Below are 23,679 nucleotides of genomic sequence, written 5' to 3'. Positions count from 1 at the left end.
AAGCAATGCAAAGTACAATCATTATGAACTGAAAGGGACCAGTAATCTTTGTCCTTTATAACTTTAATTCATTATGTGCATTTAAAATGAAGTATGCAACAACGAATTATCTAGTATGTTACAAAGACAATGGAGTATCATCTATACAAAATTAATTACCTATAATTACTCCATGATAACTTCATGAAAATTACCTGCACAACTGACCAATATAATTTCCATCACCCATTCCTTGATGTTAACAGCTCATGAACTTCGTCAACTACAGTACCCCTAAAATCTTCAAAAATAAGGAACATCCACAACCCTAAGGTGAGTGAATGAGTTTAGTTTTATGCCACTTTTAGCAATATTCCAGCAACATCAGGGTGGGGGTGACCAGAAATGGGCTGTACCCATGTGGGGAATTGAATCTTGGACTTCGGTATGACTACTTCGGCATGACGAGCCAATGCTTTAACCACTAGGCTACACCACGGCCCCCAACAACCCTCAGACTCAAGAATGGACCTCTCACCACACGTACCATTGTTTAGGCCATACAGGTTGACACATGAGGTAATTGGCTTGTCAGGAAGAACCAAATATTGGCTCAATTGCCTGTAAGTACAACAGATCAACAATGCTGATTCAGCTTAAAGTCCTCCTAGTTGGTAGAGAAATATTTGTTATTTGGCGATTCAAATCAAAGAGGGATACTAAAATGTCATGGTATGGGTTTTTGAAACAAGACTGCTCATATATTGAGAAAATTATCATTGAACTGAGTAATGAATTTTGTTTAGTACATAAGTTTTTTTAAATGATTTTTAAAACTTTAACTTTGTTAAAATTTACTGTCAAAGACATATTTATGCTCTGTTTGTAAATTATGTCATTTATACATGCCAAGGACAACTTATAACTCTGAAAGCAAGGTCCATCTACTTGTCAAGAGTTGATAATTAATTATTTATTAATTATTTGGTTTCTATTCTGTTTGGTGGTTTTGTAAATCATCAAATAAAGCATGAAGGGGTTTTCAAAAATCAATTCTTCAGATGTAAAATTTACAGCTAAAAAGGCAGTTGATGACAGGGTGGTAATACAATTAAATGTGTGTGCATACGTACGTGCCTCTGATGACAAGCATGGGTTCCTGACGACCATGCCTAACCAAGATCTTTACAAGTTGATATCAACAGTAAAACCTTGAGCAGGACACCAATGATGAAACATTGCACAGCATCATGACACAAGATATTTAAAGACCATGTCACATTGGCTGCACGAACATATCTGGCAGACAAATAACAGTCAGATGTAAATTAAAGCAAATAACATGTTCCTTGAACACCAAGAGAAACAACACAAACTCACACACTGCTATGTCGGCAGGTATTCAATGACACTGAATAGCAAGAATTTTTGTTGGATATTTTAACTACTGCTCCACAGAACAATGATCTTTAGGAAACATTCCTGGAAAAATCTGTTTGCTGACCAAACTCTCAGAGAGATGCTAATTCAAGAAACAAATTATTCTTTTTTAACACAAGGGGAGACACAATATCTGATTTTATCACTAGAATGAAAACTGAGGCGTGACATATTTTCATATGCAACAAAAAATGTTAGGAACCACTCCAATTTCAAATATTAAAATATTTAACGCTAAACAAAAAAAGGTGAAATGTTTCTCGGGCATTGGCGCATTACTTTTATTTGCATGTGTAATAATTTTTTAGTGCCATTTCAAAAAAATAATTTTGACTTGGCCTTGATCATCCATTTGTCCACAATAAGAATGAGTGTCTTTATGAACAAGTATGAAAGAATCTAATTAACACCTGTTTAACTTTACAAGCTGTATTTCAGACACAGAAAAAATAAAACTGTGTTAGTTCCCCATCACGTTTTTTCTCTATAAAAGTTTTTTAGAAAGTCCTACCGCACTCTTGATCCATTTTCACTTTTGAAAAAATGTGCCCGAGAGACATTTAATGTTTTTTTTTATGCAGTCTGACAGATCATATTATCATCCATATAATACTTAAAAACTGAATATTGAGTGGTCGTTAACTTTTTTGTCATCCACATATTAATGTTTTCCATTTATACCCAAAAAAGAAAAAGAAATAAAGATCAAGTGATATATTTCACTTTCAATGTTTGCTTTCTGTTGCATTTTTATTCACAAACATAACAAAAGCAGAACATCTGAAAATCATTAAAACTTTTCAAATTCATGAAAATCTGGATGAAAATTACCAATAATCGGTTACTTCTAATAAAAAACAGTTACTTCTACAAATATATTTTAAGCTCTCAGTGTTTTCAGAATGATCTTGATGCGACTGAATATGAACCACTTTCATACACAAATGATAACAAACATTTGACAATTCCCCCATTATGGAGGACTCTCCTGTACATCTCATTTTGGCCACAAACAACCAAGTGAAACACCAATTTATTGTAGCTTCACCAATGGCAGATCAAACATATGGCCTTCAATATTTGCCTCACAAATACTGGCTTGTTTTTTTCTGAAAATAAATCTAAACATGGCATGACTCTGGAAACACAATCAACAGATTGGGTCAGCTCTATAAATAACTTTCTTAGCCACTGGCTAAGTCTTGTCAGTTGGCTTTGAGGAATGTATCGGAGATGTCAGCTTCACTCGAAATAGACAAATTCCTGTAAGGGAAACACTTACATGCAACAATCCTTCAGAGATAATTAGCTTGTCAGCCTGGAGCATGTTGTTGTGGTGAGGTAAGAAAGCCTAGAGGTTAAAGCATCCATGATCCTGGTTTGATTCTCGACCTGGGTAGAATTTGTGAAGCTGATTTCCGGCATTCCCACCCAGGTATTGCAGGAATATTGATAGAACTGATATAAACCATACCCTTATCATGCTCAGATAATGTTAGAGTGAATTTTGCAGAGTTGACACTTTATCAAGTCACATTAATGTTTTATGCCGATGTCAGCAATATTTAAGCAGTACTGAACCAGTCTTTAGTTTCATATATTCTCAATGATAAAAGACGACATGACCAACAGTATGTGTATTCCTAATATATTGAGAAAATTCATTACTACTACTACTAATAATAATGGATAGCATTTATATAGCGCCAATCTCCAAAAGGGCTCTTTGCAACTCACTAATCACTAATGTGATTTAACACTAATTTTCATTGTATAACTGAGAGTTAAAGAACTTTCCCTAGATTATTATTCAAGAAAAACAAAGAAACAAGGACACTGAAGTACCATGCAACAAAATATCTGAAATAGTTACAGCATTATATATTATTACAAAGTGACCCATGGTTTTGCCTATTTCTTTATGAATCCTGCATCCCCCAATATTGACAACAGAAAGGTATCCCAGAATACTGACAGTATTCCAAATCATTATACTGACAGTATCAACACATGCCAGAACACTGACAGTACAAAGATTTCCAATCGTATTGACAGCATTAACACATCCCAGAATACTGACAGTATTAAAGCTTCCAACCGTACTGACAGCACTGACACATCCCAGAATACTGGCAGTATTAGAGCTTTCAATCATACTGATAGCATTAATACATCCCAGAATACTGACAGTATTAAATCTTCCAATCATACTGACAGCATTAACACATCCAAGAATACTGACAGTATTAAAGCTTCCAATCATACTGACAGCATTGACACATCCCAGAATAATGGCAGTATTAGACCTTCCAATCATACTGACAGTATCAATGCATTCCAGAATACTGGCAGTATTTGAGCTTCCAATCATACTCACAGAATCAATGCATTCCAGAATATTGACACTAATAACAGATCCCCAAATTCTCACAATATCAAAGCATCCTTGATACCGATATCAAAGAATTTTAAACACTATCTCCTTGTACTGACCAATACATCTATAACATCACCCAAGACTGACACTTTGACAGGGCTTCATGATGAAGAGAATTCAATTTCTTCATTAAATGACAATCATTTCTTCAAACTCCAGCTCTACACCAATTCATTACTGTTTCCAGTGTTTCCACCGTGAGATGCCACACACCCTGTGCTGGTGCCACAATGCAAGCACTTTGTCAAGATCAACATGTAACATCATTAATGTGGCAGACAGAAAAAGTCTGTTCACAGTTGAATAGAAACATTACTTAAAGGGGCACTGATGCGGAGCAATTTCCGTGGACTGGTGTAAACTTTTGTTATTGTTTTTCTCCCGTGAATACCCGGATGATATCCCAGAATTCGTGACTGGTTTGTGACCTCTGCCGCGCAGTCCGTATGCACACTTGATAGTTTAATTATAGACAGATCAACTGAGGTGAAGTCATTTTTACTTCATTACAAATGTATTATGAAAACAAATGAAACACTTTGAAGGTTAATCATCTGCCAGTGGTAGAAATGGTAACAAAAACTATTAGGACGGGAAAATAACGAAGCCAATGTACGTCTCTATATTTCGTCTCATAACCCTAATTAGTTTACTGTCACATTTGTATGATTTTGAAAATTAATGAAAGAACACACGATCTGCTTATACTCATAGTAAATTTCTAACATGAGCAACATTTATACATTGTATAGATTGCCAATGTGGATCCTATTTCACACACATACGCGATCTAGTGTGTGTTTTCTGTCATACAGATTCTGCTGAATGCTACAACAAATAAATTAAAACAAAATGCAAATAATGAATGTAAAACAGACTAATTTTATAGCAACAATGTCAGGCTACTACCTCGTTCAGGAATGTATCCATCAATGGCCACGTAAAAGCAATCGTATTCCATTCATCTGCAGCTGGTAAATAATCCTGCTCTGTGTCGCGTGTCTTACACAACTGTCTAATTTGTGAAAAAGTAACACATCGTTTCACGTCTTTCCTTGGTGAAAACCTGATAGCCTTCTGATTGGTCACCCAAGATAGCACACCTGGCAACTAACTGTATGATGTCCGCTATTCTGAGTAATTTAGTTAACCAATAATGAGTAGTTGGTTAATTCTTTGAAGGGAGGATGTTGTTTTTACACTCGCACTTTACGAGAGGGTGTAGTCATCTACACAGACTGCCTTTTGACAAATCCGCTAGAACATAAAAGTAATTAATCAAACAGTGTGTAATCGGTTAATCCTTTGATCGATCTTTGTTTTTGTAACTCAGCTGATAAAGTCTCTTGCATCACTTATATGCACATATTACATAACATGCAATACATTTGCCATTACAGACCTTAATTTATAATGTTGAGTATTTACTCCAGACAGGAGAAATGCCAAATAGGAACCTTTGTTGAGTAACCGAAGTGGTGTTACTACTAATTATACCTGTTATAAATTCATTAATTGACCATCCAGAGAATGATGACAAATATCACGTGTAGGTTTACACCATCAAACGCGAGTTGCAGCAAGGAAGATGTAATCTGTGTCGCATGCAGCCTGAAAACACTTAGGGGCCGAAACTGTTTTGAGGATACCAACGGAATTTCGTTACATAAGGAATACATACAGGCATTTGCTGTATACTTGGGTAAATAGGTGTAATAGGGGTTTTTTTACGTATCAAAACGTTTTTTTCTCTATCAAAGGCTTAGTCATCGTTTTTTTTTTGTTTACGAATTCAAATAAATCAACTGTGTGTTTTTATTATCATAAATAATAAACCATTGTAGCTACCATAGCTACCAAAATTTACGTATGATATTTCCTATCACAGCTGAACCAACACTCAAAACTACCTAAATATAAAGCTTTGCAATGTTTCGGACTGAAACAAATGGCTTGCTACGTGCCTGTAGACATCATATTTTCATGTAACATGATTAAATATAGAGGTTAAAAACACAGAAGTAGGATCAAACTGGATCAGTAGCTATACCATCCAAGCATCCGAAAAAAAAACCTACACTGCTGGGATATTTTGATACGATCAGACATGGAATACCATGGATATTTTTAAATAATGGCATATGATGGGCATCTGACCTCCTGACTGTTTAGGTAAAGAAATTCTGCTAATCTGGACAGGAGCCCAGTTCCTTTGTCCGTCACGGTCGAGGGAGTGGGCGCTGGCCAATTTGCAGTTTGGTTTCCTAATTAGACCGTTGGCGAGAAACATTATTCACTCCGCATCAGTGCCCCTTTAACATTGGCTTTTACTCATCGAAACACGTCTTCCAATTTTCAAAACATTTGTACCTGTTGTTAGTAATGTTGCCACAGCTGTTTTAATGTCAAGGAAACAACAGCTGCCAAGGTAAAGCCGGTAAACAATGATGTACATACCAATAATGGCTTCATTTAACTCTCTGAGTCAGTATTTTTGCGTGAAATCCATGGTCAAATTGGCGATGTCTATCAACCAAATGATAATTAGCCTGGCATTCAACAATCATGTTTCGCCATTTTCTAGCAACTGGAGCAGTTCAAGCTCCAGTTGCAATCAAAATTATGTTCTAACTGAATGGAGATAATCTAAATAGTTATTCACATATTGAATCGAAATAGTGACAAAGGTTACCCAAAATAGAAATTTGATTTTCGATTTTCGAACCAAAGCATTGCAGTCCTAGAGTCTTGCAGCAGTATTCTTAAGGACATTTATGTGGCGAAACAAATACAACCAATCTGAGACTAAGTCAAAACTGTATAAATGGACAAATTAAAAACTTGAAAACAGAAAATGGCAGTTCAGCATGTGGTTACTGCACATGTAATTTCATGCCAAAATGTTCATCACTCTGAACCTGTCTAGGCCGCTATGTTCAAATTCTTTTTATTTGAACAAAACAAAATTTACTAAATGTACAAAACAGCAAAATCCACCAGATAAACATGATAAGCAATACATAAGCTAAGTTTCATTGACAAACATTTTGGGTTTCATATAGGATGGAATGTCAATAGCAACAACAATCATTTTCAGCGGCCAAAGGCACTTTGAACTGGGCCATATACAATATGTCTCTCCTTCTTGTGGTAGTTACGTGGAGAAGATATGCAGACAACGACGGGGAAATACATCTCAGGGAACATCTTAGGCATCTAGCACTCTCATCTTCAACTTTGACATAACAGGAATATCTTGTTCCAAGCAGTCAGGAAGAGGGGTAGCCTAGTGGTTTAGGCCTTCAGTCGTCACACTAAAGCCCTGGGTTTGGTTCCCCATATGGGCAGGATGTGTGAAGCTACTTCTGCATACCCCACAGTGATAATGCTGACATTGCTAGAACAGTGCTATAAGTGGGGTAAAACTCAACTCACTCACTCATTCATTGTTCAGCAGACACCATTCACAGTAAGGCCTTTATTCAATTACTTGGTTTACAGATTTCAAAAAAAAAATGTTGGTAAGAAGGGAAAAGAGATGTTACATGCACACTCACTTGAGTATATCATACATGCCAGGTATAGTGTGCCAGCTGGGCATTACCTTTCTCTCTGTTCCACTCTGTTTCAGGAAATATTTGAAAGGTAAAATTTCCTGTTATTTCTTCTTTTTTTTCACTTTCTTTGTTTTTTTATCTACTGGGAAGCATATAATGGCCACCCAAAAATGTAAAAACAATTTTTTTACTTTCATCACCTTTTGTCAGCACATTTGTGAACCAAGTACATGTAATAAATAAAAGCTCCTAATTATAACACACACGCATGATTCAGATTCAATTCATGTCACACATCAGCCCTACATCCCTCAGCTGTCTGATAGACATCCACCAACAAGACAAGTACAATGAAATTGACAAGTGTAATGAAATGAACATTTCCTGGTGAGTCGGACAGCCTGAGGCAGTATGATTGATATGTGACCCAATACCTCTATCTCCTCTTGTGTAATGCTTGTCAGTACATGTACACTATCAGGGTTATGAGATCTTATGTTATTGTTCTGTTAATCCTCTTTCTTTTCATCCAAGGATGCTAGAGCTGTAAAAAAGAGAGTTCACCTGTCCTTACCAGAGTAATCTTAACAGATCTGCAAGTCCAGAGGCTGTTTCACATACACAGGCACATAATAGATATATTTCACATTGTGTTATGCTAGTAACTTAATGATGTTATAACCTTGGTCTGTCTGAACAAAAGTATAAAAGTATATAACATTTTAATTAAACAGTTGCATTCAACAACAATTCTTTTATTCATAATTTAAGGGGATTGGGGAAAGGTTATGACGATCTTATAAACAAGCAAGTACAATGTGAATAGCCCAAACACCACTGAAGCCCCTCCCCCAATCATATGTACTGATATATGTGAATAACCATCCCTCACCACCTCCATGTCATGTACAAAGTCAATGACACTCACAATGACACTAGTACATTTGTACCCCTCTTAACACACACACACACACACACAGACACACAATCACACACACAAATACACACAATCACACACACAATCACACACACACACACACCCACACCCAAAATCTCACACACACACACACACACACACACACACACACACACACACACACACACACACACACACACACAATCACAATCACAATCACACACACAAACACACACAAACACACACACAAACACACACACACACACACACAAATTATGTCATAAATTATGAATGAATACATGTATTATGGTAAAATAAACTGTACCTGGAAATACTGTAAAATAATATGTCATGTGTTTTTAGCCCTCAGAAAGCTCACTGCTCATGTAAGAAGTTCTGATAATGTGTTGTGAAAACAAGAACTAAACTTACCTTGACTTCTGTTTGTCGGTTTCATAGAATAAAATCTCTTGAATCACTTCAAGTTCAAGCCTATTGCTAATTTACTTATAACAGCCCCATGTTGCAACAGTGGATATCACACAACTTCATTCATGGTACAATGAGATACCAAAATGTTTCCTTCTGTCCAATCATTTTGTGCTCCAAATTAAATGAACACGATTTTATGCCAATTTTAGCAATATTCCAGCAATATCAAAGCAAGGGGGCTTCACATATTGTACCCATGTGAAAATCGATCCTGGGTCTTCAACATGACAAACAGACTCTTTGCCATTAGGCTACCCCTCCACCCCAGCTCCAAAATGAAGTGTCATGTAAAAAATTATAATCTGAATGAGTATTTTGAATCTGTTGTACCCAAGTTGTGAGACCCTTAGTAAGTCATGATTTAGTAGGTACTAAGTAAACTTGATAACATATTCATCAGGCTATGACGATAATGAACATGAATATGATATATGTTATATGACAATCACAAGCATTGTAACAAGCGACTTCTAGGTAAAGACCCTCGTCAATTAACTATAAAGCATTTCAACAAGCACCTGTATCCACACGTGAGTGTGGTTAAACAGAGTAAGCAATATATAAAAAAATAAGCAGCAAAGAGGCGAAAATAAGCACCTGTTACCATGGTTACCAGAAAGAAACATAAGCAAGATTAATAATGGTTTGAGACCCTTAGCAGAGGAAATAACTTGCGCTCATGGTTTAAATGTCACTATATAGAGTTTTTGAATGGTATGAATATAAACCTACATAACATGAATTATCAGAGATAAAATCTAAACACTCCTATTATTCTCTATTAACTTGACAAGATTAAGATTTATCACGGATAAGATGATGATGATGATGATGATGATGATGATGATGATGATAGCAATTCACTGTCAAGATTTCCATTTAATGACGTAACATTCACAAAGTACAAATTTTCTGTTTATAATGAAGCTAACATCCCACCAACTGAAAACAACACAAAAATTAACAAGCCAGTGTAGAGGTGCGACAGAGAATATCAAACAGTTACCAACTAATCAAAGTACAGAACAATAGATCATGTGAACAAAAGCTAGCATTAACATCAGCTACTTCAAAATACCTCTGTTTAATCTTTCCGGGGCTACCTCATTGGTAGGATCTTTAGCTGTAAAAACAAAATGCTTGACGTGTTTAAAACGATCGTTATGACCCCTTACTTCATGACAGTTTAATGACTAATGAATGACTAATTAATGACTTAGAAAGTGATTAGCTGATCATGTGTTCAGAGGCGTAAGAACAGCAATCTCAAGACAATGTGTCATGGAAATAGGCTTGTTTGTTAATTGCAAGTGGCACAGCTGGACATGGCCTGGGGCATGTTCTGCTTACTGACCACTCTCAGCAGACTTAGCTTCAGGCATGTTATACCACTGGTTCAACAACATTATCAAACATGGGGTCTAACAATGCCCGCCATGTTTACTTCTTGTAGTCGAACACACAGATACAATCATAAAACAGTACTAACAGGCATCATATCGTATCTCTCTAATTACCCTGTTAGACGTATCAGGTAGCTAATTACAGTAAATTTGTACACTACTTTACCTGAGTTAAAGAGCCCCTTTACACGAGCTGAAGAGCCCCCATAATTGGAAGGTTCGGTTGCATTATCTTGCGTTGCCATGACAGGCGGAAAAAATGCTGTTTGTGTAACTCTATTATGTGTTTGGTACATAAACTTTTACGTAATTGGGCAGCTTCTTTCTTTCCTGTATAACATGTTTTTATCAGTATGTTTCTAAATTTTACAACTTGTTTTCAAGTCATCCATTTCTAAGTACTACTTTGTTAAAGACTTTGAGTGTACTCACCTCAACCTGTAATTCTTTATAGTTTTAAAGTAGTATTTAATCATGAAATAATTCAGTCACACCTTGGCTTACTTAACCAAAGGATTCTTCACTAGAGGTTTGGTACAGGCTAAGAAACTAATTTGAGTTTGTTGTATAATGAATGCTGCATATTCCAACCTTATGTCAGCTGTCTTGAGTATAATACAGACTGGACCAGACTGTCTAGTGACTGATTCTTGCAGCAACAATCCTCCTCACCTGGATATGACATGTCTATCATACAATTCATCTTTAACAAAAACTTTACAACATATGTACATTTAATTAATTATGCAAACACCTTGTTATTTCGCATACCCTGTCTCTGAAAACCCTTTTTAGGATGGCTCCATGTACCTTTAACTAAATTTAAGTAAATTCTGTGTTTTAATTTTTACATTAAGGGGTGAGAGAAAGAAATCTGGCTGTCTGGTATCATCCCTGTCAATAAGCACTGATTCTTCAAGTTGTCTCCTATTACGAAAGTAGGAAACAGGAGAGATTGTGTTTCCCAGAATCCCCCACATGAGGGTGCTTACATGATAAACCATTACAGCATGTTCCTAGTAAGCGATGGAGACACAGCTCAATGGTATTTACATGAAACTCGGTAGTGTAAAATTTACACTGACTATTAGACTAAAAGCTAGTCTCTGAAATTAACATGTTTTACTGAAAAAACGTTCATAGTGAAACAAAATGATATAATGAAATGGATCCCTGAGACTTTCTTCATTTTCAGAAGCTATGGAAATCTAGACTTGCCACATTTTCTAGACTTGCATGGGCTTTCTTAGATATATATACTTCAGGGTCTGTATGACAGACTATGATGAGGTTTTATTTTAAAGACAGTAGCATCTGACTTTGTAGAAAAAAATGAATGACTGCTGTAGATTTTTTTCAATATTCAGCTAGGCTGCAGCTCATTTTGATCATGAAACACCTAAAAAGTCTGTATTTTAATCATCTCAAACAAAGAACTCTGAAGCTGCCAAATTTTCTCTTTCACCTTCCTATCACAAAAGTGAAATTTCCACAATTTTTTAAACAGAAAAAAATCAAATACAAATCATGGACATGATGGGTTTTTTAAACTGCAAAATATAAGCAGTAAGTGCCAACAAATAATGAGAAATGTTAACCAAATTCCACTAAATAATTGAATAATTTCAATTTAATTTGAGCCTAAGCCATTTCTACTAAATGAAAGATAACTCTTTAGTAATTATCTAATGAATGTTAAGAAATCAAACCAGCCATGCCTAGCATATTCCAAGATTAAACACAGCTACATGACTTAGCACTATTCCTGACTTGACGTCACACAACAGACCCACTGGAAACTGGAGAAATAATTCATCTTTGTCATGGAGACTATTTGCAGGAGATTCCTGTCGTATGTTTGCCCAGCATTCTGTGGGACTGTTGATACTCTGGATTATTACTTGCAGAATGTAAACTGATAGAGAGTCTTCATATTAGGTTACGCTAGATGACTGATTTTAAAGATCTCATGAGAAAAAAGTTGCAATGCCAAGTTACAAGTATTCTACATGTTGACTCATCTTCACAAACTCTTCTGCCATTAAGAGGTGCTAAAGTGATAAAATGGTTCTAAATGTGTGCTTTTGAAAAACACAGCTCGAGACAGTGTTCTTCTCTCGTTTAACCAGACCTTGATAAAATGACTTGTTGGAAGACATATGACTGGATCACTATCCATGTTATTTGACTGAAATTTGATATCCTACGGTGGGCCAAGGATTTAGATTTTTCTCCTATGGTTTGGACTAATTTGGATTTAATATTTGATCCAGAGAGTTCTTCAAATGAAATAATTTTGCTGCAGGTTTTACACACAAAAATATGTTTTCAGTGCCCAGGTGGAAGTTGCTGGAACAATGTTTTGGCATCTAAAACATATAAGACTACTGTAGTTTGAACTGGATGTGTCTTGCGGTTTGTTTGTTGTTCACTGCAACAATATTTTAGTTATATGAGACAAACATAATAAAGAATCGAGCCTGGACCAGATACGTAAGTGGTCAACATTATGATCATCGGTCTATGCAACTGGGATACAATGACGATACCTGAGACGGACCGAACAAACAATATCTGCAGGGTCCCTGGGACTCATGCTTATGACTCTTACTGGTCCTGGACAAGGGTCCCAAACACTTAAATATCATCATAAATACTGGTTCATCCAACCTTCATTTATCCAACAATCAACTTTATCCGACGCTTTTGTTGGTAACAAATTGAACAAACATAATTTAGTCTCATTTATTTAGTCTGACATGCTCGTTAATCCAACAATTTTCTGTGCACTGTATGATGCCAGATTAGCAAGACTAGACTGTATGATGATGTAGTATTGTGGTAATTCAGTTACTGGTATTGTATGGTGTATCATGATCATCACATTGTTACAGTAATTAAATGGCAAATGATATCATAACCCGGCTAGAAGTAAACACAGGGATAACATGTTGTTACTCAATCAAAATGTTTACAAAAATGTATGAGGACTTTTTCTGCGTCCCTGTGCTCGTCCCTGTGGACGTAGTAATAAATTTCACTGTCCACTCTCAATTTCAAAGTGTATGTGACGCAGGAATTGACATCCCTTAGATCCCTGTGTCTGTATGGTCATGTGATTGTCGGACAATGACAAATGGTAAGGACAACTTATTAGCTCTGTTTCCATGGTATTCATCCCCTCTAAACATGGTTTAATGAAGATGTTTGAAGTTATGGAACTATCCAGCCTCAACTAGACAAACACTTTCTGAATATATGTATAATTTTGATAGAAACAAACAACTCCTTTTAAATTGAAAAGGAGCCCCAGTCAGAAAGGTGATTCAGAACCTGAGGAAATCTAGACCTGCTTCATTTGGGGCAGAAGGCAAATCAGGGACTGTGACAGAGTACCCCTCCACCTGTCTGAGCACATAAGGAACCTGGCTCATGCGTAAACAAGGTTAGAGGTACAGAAAGCCATAATATTTTAATTATTTTTAGAAAATCCACACTTGGGGGGTCAGAGATCATGGTCATATTAAGGAAATTAAGAGTGGCAAGAATATCTTTTGCTTCTGTCTATGCAGATGAAACACATAGCTTTGACTAGGAATACATATCAGTCTTAGTAACCATGAGTTACTGAAGTTATGTAACCCAGCAAACACCTAATGATGAGTGAGTGAGTTTAGTTTTACATCACAGTCAGCAATATTCCAGCTATATGGCACCGGTCTGTAAATAATTGAGCCTGGACTGCACCAGACAATCCAGTGATCAACAGCATGAGCTCTGATCTAAGCAAATGTGATACACTGGCATCAAGAACATGCTTTTATGCATTTATTTCAAAGAATTGGAAAGAGCAAGTGAGTTTAGTTTAAAGCCACTTGGAACATTATATCCGAGAATGTCAGGATGGCATGTGGTCCTATGCATAGAGCTCAGGCCATTAATCAGTTGAAGTTAAACAATGTCGAAATTGGACAGTCTTTGGATGGGTGACTGTGTTCTTCAGCTTAACTCATAAGAGATTCTAGGACTTCAGTCCTGCCCTACAATGAAGCACATGTTGGACAGTCTTTGGATGGGTGACTGTGTTCTTCAGCTTAACTCATAAGAGATTCTAGGACTTCAGTCCTGCCCTACAGTGAAGCACATGTTGTATTTGTGGTGTCACCTTAGGCAAATCAGTTTGTTCAAACCTGCCTCTGTTCTCCCAGCAGAAAATGGGTACCCAGTTGGATAAATGTGAATAGGATGCGCTGCTTAAAAGTATTAACATGTATGACTCATGTCTGAAGTCCAGTTGATATAGTTTACAGCAATAAGTGAAACTGGTCCTGTGGTGCCTGGCCCGTAAAATTTCAACAGGATCACTAAATACTAAGATTGCAGTGGTCGTGGTTGCCAGTGAATTTTGTATTGATAGTTAAGTATATATGTGAATGTTATTTTGGACCAGTGAAGTACCCATGTAAAAGGTTAACATTAAGTGGAACTAAATTTAATTACATCACAACATGATCATACATAATTAAACTTGTTAAATAAAGAGTTAGTACTGTCGAAATCAATCAGGTATGCTTTCAGACAATGAGACATGATTATATGGAATAATCAACTCAATGAACTATTAATAAATAAAATTCTACCTATACTCATAAAATATACCATATATGTTTACACAATCTAACCGTTGTTATAATATTTCTTGACCATTTTCAAGTGACTCTTGTTTTCACCAGTAAAGTTACTCACCATAAATAGCATACTGGTCGACTCGGCTGTTAGCAGATGCTACTTTGTCAGTGCTGGTTTGTAATCTCGGATCACGGGGATCAACACTTGAACGTTCTCGCTGCCAGTTCTTAAGTTCATTCAACACACGGCCACCTTTTGATTTCTCCCTCGGTGGTACGTCTGGGGGAGCCAAATCCCCCGATTTCCTATACTGTGAGGGTCGTTCGGGTCGGGGTGGTACCCGGTACAACTCATGTGAACTGTTGTAAATATTTTCGCCATGAGATGCGTGTCCATAACCCCTTCTAATATTGGTATTTGCGGCATTGTTAGGTTTAACTGTGGCAGTTGCGGGAGGGGCCTGAGACGAGTAGCCCCTCGGGATTTGGGGAGGGGGTTGTGAGTGTCCTCGTGGGGGTACGTCCCCTCTCCCTCTAGGGGCGTCTCCCCTTGGGATATGGGGACTCGGACCGCGGTTCTCCTTTCCGCCGTGGTTTATGACAGGCTTATTTTTCAATAACGCTAATCTCAAACCTGACACAAACTTACTAAAGCTCAATAAACCATCAGACGGGGTGACTTTTCTCAAAGCTTCGACGACACCTGAAGGTAAGCCTTTGACTCCATTTTCGCTCCACCTCGACTCGATGTCACACAAACGAACATATCCACTTCGATTCTCGTCTAGAATCTCAAACAGTATCCTCAAAGATGAAACAAACTGCTTGGGAAGCCCGTCAATTGTCTCTGTATTGTCCGACACCGACATTTTGAAAATAAATTGGTCAGTATTTCTTCCGTTCACCTGGAGCCATCATCTGCTTTCGAAGACCTGTCAACTATACGTAATACGTAATCTGATTGGTCCATAAGAGTCGGTACGCGCTCTTACGCCGCCATTGATTGGTTACCTGGCGGGGACTTAACATGTGCTTTCATCTATCTGTTGATTGGATTGTTTGTAGATAAACAGAATACCGCAGAATCCAAACTGCTTGGGATCGTATGCAAGGTCTGCGTTGTTCTTAAAAGGGGCAAGGCGATGTAGAAGGAATAAAAACACGAATGAATTGTCTCTACTTTTAAAAAAATCTGCTATTAACAAACATTCTTCAACCTGATTTTATGCAAAAAATGTGGATTTTGAAGAAAAGAGATTCTAAAGCCATATGCTTTATAATTGCCATACTCTGTTGATATTTATAGCACTTAACTCCACTTTAGACCCTTACCGAGTTAACCCTAGCAGTCGGCATTTTCTATACAGAATTATAGAGAAGAAAATGAGTGAGCGAGTTTAGTTTTACTCCCCACTCAGCAATATTCCAGCTATATACTATGATGGTCTGTAAATTATCGAGTCTGAACCAGACAATACAGTGATCAACAGCATGATCATCGACCTGCCTGAAGTATGGGTTTGCTGAAGACCATTAACCCGGATCTTCCAAGGCAAAACAATATTGAAAACTACAAGAACGGATCAGTTTGAGAGAGAGTTTAGTTTTACGCCACATTCAGCAATAATTCCAGCTGAAAATGAGAATGGTGTCAATTTCGCATCTGGCAACTACATTCTTCACATTCGTTGCCCTGGCGTCGCTGGTCGTTTTTGTGTCAGTGATTCAAGGTATGATATTGAAGCTTTCGGCGTTACCTCCCTGTTTGGTTTGGTCTGCGCTCTTTAATGCCGCGCTCAGCAATATTTCAGCTATATGTCGACGGTCTGTAAAAAATCGAAGCTAGACCAGACAATCCAGTGATCAACATCTATCTACGCAATTAGGATACGATGGCATGTGTCTACCCAGTAAGCGAGTCTGACCACCCTGTCCCGTTAGTCGCCTCTTATGACAAGTTACTGAAGATCAATTCTGACCCGGATCTTCACGTGTCTCTACTTCCTTGGGATAATGACTTTAAATACTGCACCCACTCGTTAGATTTGTTAATGTTTATTGAATGCACCATTGGTCTATTGGTAGACCGGAATTTCTTACAACCTGCATTTCTTAAACATGTCACGACTGTCAATGGCAGTGGCTTTGTTGGAACAAATTGTTGGTCTTTAGTGAACAGTAGTTTCAAATGCGACATTTGTGGACTAAGCAGAGATTTTAATGCCGCTTTCAACAGAATGGGAAACGAATCGAATCGACGAACTGGTATTCTTTTGATGGTTGAATATTCAACCTCTAAATTGTGCATGTGGAGAGTTCATATACGTGTATACCTATTGTGGGAGCATATGTTTTCGGTCATCATACGTTTTCACTCGCAGTGGACAGTCTTCACTCGCGGTGGACAGTCTTCACTCGCGGTGGACAGTCTTCACTCGCCCTGCAAAGTGTTGTGTTGCTTCACACAAACATTGTAAATACTGGGATAAGGGCTTGCGTTTAAAATAAAGTTGTCTTTCATGAGCGAGTGATTATCGAGGAAGCAAGAAATGTATCTTAAGCATCAGCATTTTGACATAATTATTGTTTGGCTTTAAAATAGATATGTATGTTCCTTAAAATGCGAGAAGAAACTCAAATTTCTAAAATTCAAGTCTCTGTTGAATAATTCTGGGGGTTCTGGGTCATACCCAAAGAGTTCACAGTCGTGTCTGAAAATCTCCTTCAACCTGTGTAAATATTCGATTGGAACCGTCCTGTAGGCCTCGATCATGGCTAGTCGACGCTGCTGATGTCTCCCAGAGGCTATCCAAGACTCATCAGATCGGTAGGTGGAGCGGAGGAGGGCTTGGAACTCCTCTAGTGACAAGGAATCACCTTTTCTAAACGGGAACGGATGGTGTCTACCAAGAAAACCTCGTATTTGAAAGGTTTCCCAAAGTCTTCTGAAAACACCAATGGATGACATGCAGAGGGTGTGACGTATGGTGTATGAAGCGTTGGAGACGTCCATCATGATGCTGACGTCACTTTCAGAGGACATTTCTTTGCTGTCCACAGGCACATCCTTCATGCCAAATTTTCGTAAAATGTATCTCACATCTCGGGTAAAAGTCTCCATTTTGCCAATGGCATCGTAGTTGATGTCGCACGGACGACAGAAATGCCTCTGTGGAGAGAAGTGCCATTCACTCACGTGGGGCATATGGTAGGAGAGAATCGTAAAGAGAACGGCATCCGTGAATGTGACGGTAGATCCGCATTTTGAAGATTCAGTGTGAGCTCTTGTCCTCACACGGTCGATTGTGCGCTGAGCAAAACTACCCTTTTCGTAGGAGGGAATATACAGTCTGTCAACAAACGCTGAAAAAAGTCTTTGGTAAGGATCCCGAACGAACATAAACGTTTTGTAAGGAGACAGGTCCTCTGCTCTTGGGAAACGTCGTCTCATCTCAGTGACGTAGTGGATGGCGTTCCCGTTTATTGAAAAGGGAGACGACTCAGACTGATTTGAATGCAACCAATAAAGGAGTCTTTGCAATGTGCTAGAGCCAACTTTAGGGATCTCACAAAACGCAACCGAACTAACTGGATCAACGGTGAATACCAAGTTGTATAACCGCTTAAAAGAATGCTTCTTGCAAACGCTTTTGACACGTGCAACGCGGACGGCATGTTCCAGTTGAACGTCATCCATACTCTGCCACCGAGCGAGGTCAACTCTCTCCTGTAAACGAGAAAAAAAAACTGACTTGATGGTAATGGTATCAGAAAGAAATAGTGAACGTAGGCTTTGGTGTGTGTGTGTGTGTGTGTGTGTGTGTGTGTGTGTGTGTGTGTGTGTGTGTGTGTGTGTGTTGGGGTTGTTGTTATTGTTGTTGTTGTTGTTGTTGGAGTTTTTTATTGTTTATTTATTTTTACAAATTCAAGATCCGAAACTAATGTCTGAGACACATATTAGATGATCCTGCTCACTAAACGCATTTGTGACAAGAGAGGTGGTACAACGAATTGGGCGAGTACACTTGGCTGCTACAGGTAGCTTGCCGAGTATGCACGTGCAATACATGCTAACCGTGACATGAAATCAACACCGCTAGTGATTAACACCTGTCTCGCTACTGTGTAACACCTGTCTCGCTACTGTTTTACACCTGTCTCAATACTGTTAAACAGATTTAAACATATTAAAAAGTTGAATGAAACACAATTAACACTATGTAGTTATTATCTATTTAATATTTAGCAGACGAAAAGTCAACTTTACCCATTAAAACAACACCGCATATTCCTTCGAATGATAAGACTGCAATTTCTGGCATAAGATAATGATATTCCACGCTAACCTTTAGTTAAGACAAAGACAAATAGATGATTGGGGCATTGACAAGCATTTTAGATATTCAACAATTTTGCTTAAAAAACCCCAGGAAAATGTCATTTGCTTCGTGAAATGGATCGGTGGTCCTAAACATATTTGCTCAGTATATTGTGTTGATTCAATTCGTTGGGATTGTACCTGTTCCCAAATCGAGTGTGCTATAACAATTCATGCGTGAAACGCACGGGGAAAATGAACTTCTCGATATTTATCAGACAACCTGTCTCCCTCTTGTTTCAAGTGGATCGTTCTGTGGGGCGTTCCCACGTATGCAAATTGGGGTCATTTGTCAGGTCGTGGATCATCTTATATGTGTTTACCAGTACTGCTTAACAAGTACTAGATGAGAAAGCTCAGTGAACGCGTTTGTGAAAAGCAGGCGGGGCAAGTAATCTGGACGAATACACTTGGTTGCTACAGGTAGATTGGCGATTAAGCATGTGCAAATACATGCTGACCGTGGCGTGAGAACATTACTGCTGGTGTTTAACACATGTCCCGTAGAGCGGTTTAGTTCAGTAAGACACGATCACGACACAATTCGCACGAGTAAATTGAACTTTTCAATATTTGGACGACAACCTGTTTCCCTCTTGTTCAAATGGAATATTCTGGAGGGCGTTCCCATGTATGCAAATTGGGGTAATTTGTCAGGTCGTGGATTATCTAACGCTTGTCAAGAAGTAGTTGATATCTCTATCCCCGAGCCGGACGACAACCGTCGTCTGCTTCACCCGTCCTAGTTTTGCTTTTGAGACGACCCCTCCTACTGGACTCTTTTTATAGTCATAGCGAGACTCCATTGCAGCTAGTAGTTTAAGCATAAATATTACTATCTTTTCGTGAGCTATCGTTTATAATGAAGCTAAGTCTAATTTCAAAATTGGCATTGAAAACGTGTCCTTTGTAATACAACATCATCGCACATTAATTTGCACAAAGCCATGGTCGGTTTTAAATAATTAGCTTTGGACTGAAAGAAATCCCATTTGCTTATTTTCTGCACTGATCTCTCCTCGGTAAAGGCTCTTTTTACGTTTCCTATCTCCCTACCACTGGAACTGTAGTTAGGTCGAACTTGGTTTAACAAATATTTCACACTTTCGCATCTCAAATACATAAATTGTAGAGATAAACGTTGAACAAAAAACAGTTTTTCTATTGCCTACAGTACAGTTTCTTTCTATTGCCTACAGTACATTTTTTTCTATTGCCTACGGTACAGTTGTTTCTATTGCCTACGGTACAGTGTTTTCTATTGCCTACAGTACAGTTTTTTTTCTATTGCCTACAGTACAGTTTTTTTCTATTGCCTACGGTACAGTTTTTTCTATTGCCTACAGTAGTTTTTTCTATTGCATACAGTACTATAGTCCTCATGCTTGTTTGCTTGGTTTGTTACGCTTAATATCCTAGTTGTGGAGCCTTAAATTATTGTTAATGTTCGTACTTTCTGAGATAAAAATATCTAAGTCAAGAAGAAAGTGTTTCGAAGTTTGTTGATGTATCGAGTGCATTTTGTAAGACTACAAGATTTTGTGTCAGATATGTGTTATTTGTTGTTTGTTTGTTTGTCTAGCGGCGCATTCAGCAGTATCCCGGCGATCTGTAAATAATCGAGTCTGGACCAGACAATCCATCGAGGATCATGAACATCGATCTACCCACTGGGGATACGATGACATGTGTCAACTGAGTGAGTAAGATTGACAAAACCTATGTAACCCAGATCTTCAGGAGTGATTATAAATCTAAAGATGACAACAACAACAACAACAACAACAACCAAAACCACTTTACGAGTCCCTTTAGCTTACCTTTGTTGACATCGAGGACGTCACCGACAAATCATCTGAGACAAACAAGGAAAGCTCTTTTACTGGTCTAACAAGAAACATATCGCTCTACCTGTAATTAATTTTAAGTCCGAACATCAAAGAGTTATCGCTACGCATTAGTTTGTTATTGGAAAAACAAAATCCCGTCGTGGTTCATGCTTTGGACATTTTTGTCAACTCCCGATAGACATAGACCAATACCCTACACGTGACCACATGAGCTGGTGATTGACATCATGAGCAACAATCTGGTAAGATTGTAACACGATCACATTCATCAAATAAATCAGGGAGCAGATCGCCTTTGACGACAAGGCTGCTGAAGACCAATAATAACCTGGATCTTCAAAGGTGATTCACATCGTGGGAATGGGTCTAAGATCACAGGCATCAACCAAGTCCACACAACTGACGGTCCTGTTTTGTCACGGTGTCATTTCCAAAGAGGTAACCGTGAAGATCCGGGGTAGAACTGGTCCTCAGCAACCCGTGATAGTCGTAAGAGGCGACTAGCTGAATCGGGTTGTCAGGATCTCGGACGTGGTTGACACATGTCATCGTATCGCAACGGCGCAGATCGATGCTTCTGATGTTGATCACTGGATTTTCTGGTCTAGCCTAGATTAGTTACTGACCGCCGACACATAGCTGAAATATTGCTGAGCGCGGCATTAAAGAGCGGAGATCACACCAAATCCAGGAAGGCAACGCCGAAAGCTTCAATATCTTACCTTGAAACACTGACACAAAAACGATCAGCGACGCCAGGACAACGAGTGTGAAGAATGTAGTTGCCAGATGCGAAATTGACACCATTATTTTCAAAAGAAGGTTGACAAACCAGACGTTGTCATTCACCGCGGGGATTAGACTAACAGCTAGTCTCTGAAATTAACTTATTTTACTGAAAAAACGTTCATAGTGAAAAAACATAATATAATGAAATGGATCCCTGAGACTTTCTTCATTCCTGAAGCTAAGGAAAGCTAGACTTGCCACATTTTCTAGACTTGCGTGGGCTTTCTTGGATATATATACTTCAGGGTCTGTACGACAGACTATGCGGGGATCTGGGATAAAATAAACAAACATCACTCACTGTTGTGTGCTAGCTGTAAGTTTTGTGATGGCAGCAGGTAATTAATATACTTAAACCCAGACAATAACACAACTGATAATATGTTTTCGTTTGCAGTTTAACGCCGCAATATTCCAGCTCTGTGGCTTCGGTTTTAATAATTAATCGAGTCTGAACCAGTGATCGATATCATGAGCATCTATCTACACATTTATTCTAAGATGACCCCCAGTGACCCTGACCACCCGATCCCGTTATTCTCACGCAATGGGTTACTAAAGGCCATTTCCATCCTAGAACGACATGGGTGGGTAGTCCAATTACACGCGCCATTTCTACTTACGACCAGCGTTTACTTTAAAGGGGTGTTAAACGACAAACACAATATCTTACAACAACCGTCCATATCATTAGCCGTTAGACGACAAACACAATTTCTCACAACAACTGTCCATGTCTTGCGGCGTTAAACGACAAACAAAATATCTTTCCACAACTGTCCATGTCGTGAGACGCCTGATGACAAACACAACATCTTACAACAACTGTCCATGTCATTAGGTAGACGACAAACAAAATATTTTACCACAACTCTCCATGTCTTCCGGCGATAAACGACAAACAAAATATCTTACAACAACTGTCCATGTCATCAGGCGTTAGACGACAAACAAAATATCTTTCCACAACTGTCCATGTCGTACGGCGTTAAACGACAAAAAATATATCTTGCCACAACTGTCCATCTCGTACGGCGTTAAACGACTAAAAAATACATCTTTCCACAACTGTCCATGTCGTGCGACGTTAGACAATAAACACAATATCTTACAACAACTGTCCATGTCATTAGGCGTTAGACGACAAACACAATATCTTACCACAACTGTCCATGTCTTGCGGCGATAAACTACAAACACAATATCTTAACACAACTGTCCATGTCGTACGGCGTTAAACGACAAGCAAAATGTCTTACCACAAAGCCCCATGCATTGTTCCAATGAGACACTTTTGTCACAGTTTCTATTTACAGAAGCGCTGCATGCACTCACCGTTTTCTGTGAAATTGTGTTCTGCCTGGTCTCGTGTTGTCTACAGTACGAAGAAGAATGGGCATGACGTCATACGCAGGTCATTGAATAAATGCGCGTATATTGACCCTATCTCATATAAATTTATCTTTGACGTAACAGTTTTGTAACTTTTAAATGAAATGTTGACAAATAATGTTCAGCTACACACGTGTAAGGTGGAAGTGCTCACTCTGTTTCATTTAGTAAATAACTTTAATGTATGGGTATTACAAAAACAATTACCATTTTTGAGACATTTATAAAGATAGCATCGTGTTGAAGGATTTAATCAACGTGAACTTTCAGCTATCTTCAATCTTTGATAAAATCAAGATTTGTTGATATTGTGGAATTAAATGTGGCGACAGATGTTCTGTTAAAGGTGTCAAGTCGTTCTTCTGGTCGCTGCAAGGGTGACATAACGAAGATGGGACGACACATTTCGACTTCATGG

At 38.2% G+C, this 23,679-nt stretch overlaps 2 protein-coding genes across 3 annotated transcripts in view; both read right to left on the bottom strand.

Annotated features, from left to right (window-relative positions):
* LOC137273422 (suppressor APC domain-containing protein 2-like) overlaps positions 1-15,778 on the bottom strand; it is a 34,032-nt gene extending 18,254 nt beyond the window's left edge. The window contains exons 1-2 of one of the 2 annotated variants that reach the window (XM_067806107.1): positions 14,971-15,778; positions 9,900-9,944 (exon numbers count right to left, since the gene is read on the bottom strand). In XM_067806107.1, the coding sequence (XP_067662208.1) occupies positions 9,900-9,944; positions 14,971-15,721 (796 nt within the window). In that variant the 5' untranslated portion in view covers positions 15,722-15,778. The remainder of the gene's footprint in view (positions 1-9,899; positions 9,945-14,970) is intronic. The other variant, XM_067806108.1, reaches the window with a different exon arrangement.
* A 1,667-nt stretch (positions 15,779-17,445) lies between these two features.
* On the bottom strand, positions 17,446-18,549 carry LOC137271656 (carbohydrate sulfotransferase 11-like). The gene has a single exon (XM_067804088.1). The coding sequence runs from the start codon at positions 18,547-18,549 to the stop codon at positions 17,446-17,448; it is 1,104 nt and encodes a 367-aa protein (XP_067660189.1).
* Positions 18,550-23,679: the final 5,130 nt, after the last annotated feature.

This window comes from Haliotis asinina, chromosome 2 (assembly GCF_037392515.1).
Source record: "Haliotis asinina isolate JCU_RB_2024 chromosome 2, JCU_Hal_asi_v2, whole genome shotgun sequence".
Lineage (NCBI taxonomy): Eukaryota > Metazoa > Mollusca > Gastropoda > Lepetellida > Haliotidae > Haliotis > Haliotis asinina.
Note: the sequence above shows the minus strand (reverse complement) of the source record. Positions and strands in the feature narration are given on the sequence as shown.